The sequence below is a fragment of the Malurus melanocephalus genome, unplaced genomic scaffold (genome assembly GCF_030028575.1).
Source record: "Malurus melanocephalus ecotype Western Australia unplaced genomic scaffold, MMel_1.1 scaffold_4456, whole genome shotgun sequence".
NCBI lineage: Eukaryota > Metazoa > Chordata > Aves > Passeriformes > Maluridae > Malurus > Malurus melanocephalus.
The window spans coordinates 1-4,333 of record NW_026627688.1 but is presented as its reverse complement, the minus strand read 5'-3'; the positions used below and the strand labels follow the sequence as shown (position 1 = coordinate 4,333).

The following is a 4,333-nucleotide window of genomic DNA, read 5'->3' as shown; positions in this document are numbered from 1 at the left end:
GTTTTTTTCCCGTTCCAGGCCTGTACTACGTGGACAGCGAGGGCCAGCGCGTGGCCGGCGCCGCCTTCGCCGTGGGCTCGGGCTCGTGCTACGCCTACGGCGTCCTGGACCGGGCCCTCGGTAGCCACGTGGCCAGCGAGGAGGAGGCGAGCGCCATCGGCCGCAGGGCCATCTACCACGCCGCCAGGAGAGACGCGTATTCCGGGGGGATTGTCAGGGTTTTTCATGTTGGGAAGGATGGATGGAGAGAAGTCAGTGTTGACAATGTGGCTGATCTGCAAGAGGAGTATGGGGAATAAAAAATTTGGGGTGAAAAAATGGGATTTTGGGAAAAAAAAATGATGAAAATCGGAGAAAAAATGGTGAAAATATGACGAAAAATGGCGAAAATACGGGGAAAATATAATAAAGTTTGGAGGAGAAATGACTCGTTTTGGGTCTCTTTTATGGGGTGGAGAGGGTTAAAAACAATGGGAAAATTCAGGAAAAATTTGGGGATTTTGGGAAAAAATGGGGAAAAAATGGGTGAAAAAATGACGAAAATCGGACGAAAAATGATGAAAAAATGGTGAAAATCCATCAAAATATGGTGACAAAAATGGCAAAAATTGGAGGAAAAATGGTTTTGTGTGTCTTTTATGGGGTAGAAAGGTTTAAAAAAAGGGGAAAATGCGGGGAAAATCTGGGAATTTTGGGGAAAAAAACAGTGAAAATCGGTGAAAAAATGACGAAAATCGGTGAAAAAATGGCAAAAATTGGAGAAAAAAGGACGAAAATACAAGAAAAATGGAGAAAAAAATTGGGAAAAAATGGCAAAAATTGGAGGAAAATTGAGGATTTTGTGTGTTTTTTATAGGGTAGAAAATGTTAATAAAGGATGGAAAATTTTGGGGTGAATTTGTGAATTTTGGGGTGAATTTGTGGGGTTTTGGGCACAGGGAGAGCCTCGGTAGCCACGTGGCCAGCGAGGAGGAGGCGAGCGCCATCGGCCGCAGGGCCATCTACCACGCCGCCAGGAGAGACGCCTATTCTGGGGGAATCGTCAGAGTATTCCACGTTGGAAAGGATGGATGGAGACAGGTCAGCGTGGATAATGTGGCGGATCTGCAAGAGGAGTATGGGGAATAGAAAATTTGGGGTGAAAAAATAAAATTTTGGGAAAAAAAATGACGAAAATCGGTGAAAAAATGGTGGAAATAGGTGGAAAAATGACTAAGAAATGGTGAAAAAATAATAAAGTTTGGAAGAGAAATCAGTGGTTTTGTGTCTTTAACGGGGTTAAAAATGTGGGAAAGATGGGAAATGTTTTGGAGTGAAAAATGGGAATTTTGGGAAAGAAATGGGGAAAAAAGGTGAAAAAATGACGAAAATGCGTTAAAAAATGGCGAAAATACGGTGAAAATAAAATAAAGTTTGGAGGAAAAATGAGTGGTTTTGTGTGTTTTTTGTAGGGAGAAAAGGGTTAAATGAGGTAGAAAAAAAGGGGAAATTTTGGGGTGAAATTTGGGAACTTTGGAAAAAAAAGGTGAAAAAATGGTGAAAATCAAGGAAAAAATGGTGAAAAAATGGCAAAAATTGGAGGAAAAATGAGTGGTTTTGTGTCTTTATTATGGGGTAGAAAGGGTTAAAAAAATGGGGAAAAATTTGGGATGAAATTTGTGAATTTTGGGGTGAATTGGTGGGGTTTTGGGCGCAGGGAGAGCCTCGGTAGCCACGTGGCCAGCGAGGAGGAGGCGAGCGCCATCGGCCGCAGGGCCATCTACCACGCCGCCAGGAGGGACGCGTATTCTGGGGGAATTGTCAGGGTGTTTCACGTCGGGAAAGATGGATGGAGACAGGTCAGTGTTGACAACGTCGCTGATCTGCAGGATGAGTTCGGGGAGTGAAATTTTGGGGAAAAAAATGGGAAAAAATGGTGAAAAAATGGCGAAAATAGGTGGAAAAATGGCGAAAATGCGATGAAAAATGGCGAAAATACGGGGAAAAAACATTAAAGTTTGGAGGAAAAATGGTCGTTTGGTGTCTTTTGTATGGGGAGAAAATGGTTAAAAAAATGGAGAAAATGTGGGGAAAATTTGGGAATTTTGGGAAAAAATGGGAAAAAATGGGGAAAAAAAGGCGAAAATTGGTGAAAATTGGAGGAAAAAAGGCGAAAATACGATGAAAATACAATAAAATATCGAGGATAAATGAGTGGTTTTGTGGGTTTCTTATAGGTTAAAAATGTGGAAACAATGGGAAAGTTTTGGGGTGAAAAATGGGGATTTGGGAAAAAATGGTGAAAAAATGACAAAAAAATGGTGAAAATATCATGAAAAAATGGTGAAAAAATGGCAAAAATTGGAGGAAAAACGAGTGGTTTTGTGTGTTTTTTATGGGGTTTAAAGGGTTAAAAAAATGGAGAAAAATTTGGGATGAAATTCAGGAATTTTGGGGTGAATTTGGGGGGTTTTGGGGTGAATTTGGGGGTTTTGGGCTCAGGGCCATCTACCACGCCACCAGGAGAGACGCCTATTCCGGGGGAATTGTCAGGGTGTTTCATGTGGGGAAAGATGGGTGGAGACAGGTCAGTGTTGACAACGTCGCTGATTTGCAGGATGAGTACGGGGAGTGAAAAAAAATGGGAATTTTGGGGAAAAACGGTGAAAAAATGGCGAAAATCGGTGAAAAAATGGCGAAAATACGATGGAAAATGGCGAACATACATTAAAAATGGCGAAAATATGGTGAAAAAACATTAAAGTTTGGAGGAGAAATGAGTGGGTTTTTGTGGTTTTTTTTGTGGGGTAGAAAGGGTTAAAAAATGGGGGAAAATTTGGGGTTTTTGGGAAAAAAAATGGTGAAAATCGGTGAAAAAATGGTGAAAATACGATGTAAAATGGTGAAGAAATGGTGGAAAAACAATAAAGTTTGGAGGAAAAATGAGTGGTTTTGTGTGTTTTTTTTATGGGGAGAAAAGGGTTAAAAGAGGTAGGAAAAAACGGGAAATTTTGGGGTGAAATTTGGGGATTTTGGGAAAAAAATTTGAGTTTTGTGGGGTTTTGTGGTCCCTGCTTGGGGGACCTGGAAAAAGGCGGGAAATGACATTTTTAAGGCTTTTTTTTTGGTTTTTTTTGAGTTTTTTTTTCTGTATTTTGGGCTTTTTTGAGTTTTTTCTTGTTTTTTTGTGCTTTTTATCTTTTCTTAATGGGTTTTTTTGTGGTTTTTTTGTGGTTTTTTATGTTTTTTTCTGTTTTTCCGGTTTTTTTTTCCGTGCACCGCCGCCATCTTGTACGGAACCCCTCACGGGCGCCGCCATTTTGCCCTCTCCTCATGGGCGCCGCCATTTTGTACGGAACTCTCACCGCGCGCCGCCATTTTGTACGGAAGCCTCACACGGCCAAAAAACCTCCAAACCTCCCAAATCGCGCCGTTTTTTCCCTCAAACCTCCCAAATTCCGCCGTTTTTTTCCCCAAATTTCCCGATTTTCCCCCAAAACCGAAGCGACTTTTTCCTGTTTATTTCGGGGGTCACCCCAAAGTTTCCTTCCAGGGCCTTTTTGGGGTTTCCTGAGGGGTTTTGGTCGAGGTCTCGGGGGCCCTCAGGGGGTTCTGGGCCAACGTTTGCCTCAGAGGACCTAAAAAAAAGAAAAAAAATACATTTTTGGAACATTTTTTTTTGTTTTTTTAGAGTAAATTTGATTTTTTTAATGTGTTTGTGGGTTTGGGGTGTTTTTTGGGGGCTTTTGTGGGGATTTTAGGGAGTTTTTGGGGTGAATTTTGAGGGTTTGGGGGTGAATTTTGGGCGGTTCTGAGGGGATTTTTGAGGGGAATTTTTGATATTTGTGCAAATTTTGGGTTTTTTGAGGGGAAATTTTGGGGTTTTTGGGGGTAAATTTGATTTTTTGAATGGATTTCGAAAATCTTGCATTTTTTTGGGGTGAATTTGGGTTTTTTTTCAGGTGATTTTGGGGTTTTTTGGGGGTTACTTTTGATGGTTTTTTGGAGGTTTTTTTGGGGTTTTTTGGGCAATTTTTAGGGCAATTTTTTCAGTGAATTTCGGTGAATTTTTTTGGCAATTTTTGTGGTAATTTTTGAGCTGAATTTTGGGCTTTTTTTCAGGTGATTTTGGGGTTTTTTTGATGTTTTTTGAGGGCAATTTTTGGCTTCTTTTTGCGATTCTTTTGGGGATTTTTTGGGGGAATCTTTTCACAATTTTTATGGGGATTTTTTGGGCAACATTTTGAACATTTTTTGGATAATTTTTGGGTTAAATTTGGGTGTTTTTTGCTCACCTTTGGCTGCCAATTGCAGGTGGTTCCTGAGGCGCCACTGACGCTGTTCGGCCTCGTGC

The 4,333-nt window shown here is 41.0% G+C and overlaps 1 protein-coding gene and 1 long non-coding RNA gene across 2 annotated transcripts; one reads left to right on the top strand and one right to left on the bottom strand.

The window, feature by feature from the left end:
* Positions 1-8: 8 nt before the first annotated feature.
* Positions 9-299, top strand: PSMB5 (proteasome 20S subunit beta 5; the record flags this gene model as incomplete). The annotated part of the gene is made up of 1 exon (XM_057389271.1): positions 9-299. A coding segment is annotated over one exon (291 nt), but the record flags the coding sequence as incomplete, so codon positions are not given.
* Positions 300-3,506: 3,207 nt separating this feature from the next.
* Positions 3,507-4,333, bottom strand: LOC130588336 (uncharacterized). The gene is made up of 2 exons (XR_008966940.1): positions 4,275-4,333; positions 3,507-3,617 (listed from the first exon to the last, which is right to left on the bottom strand). It is a non-coding gene; the product is annotated as an uncharacterized LOC130588336 (long non-coding RNA).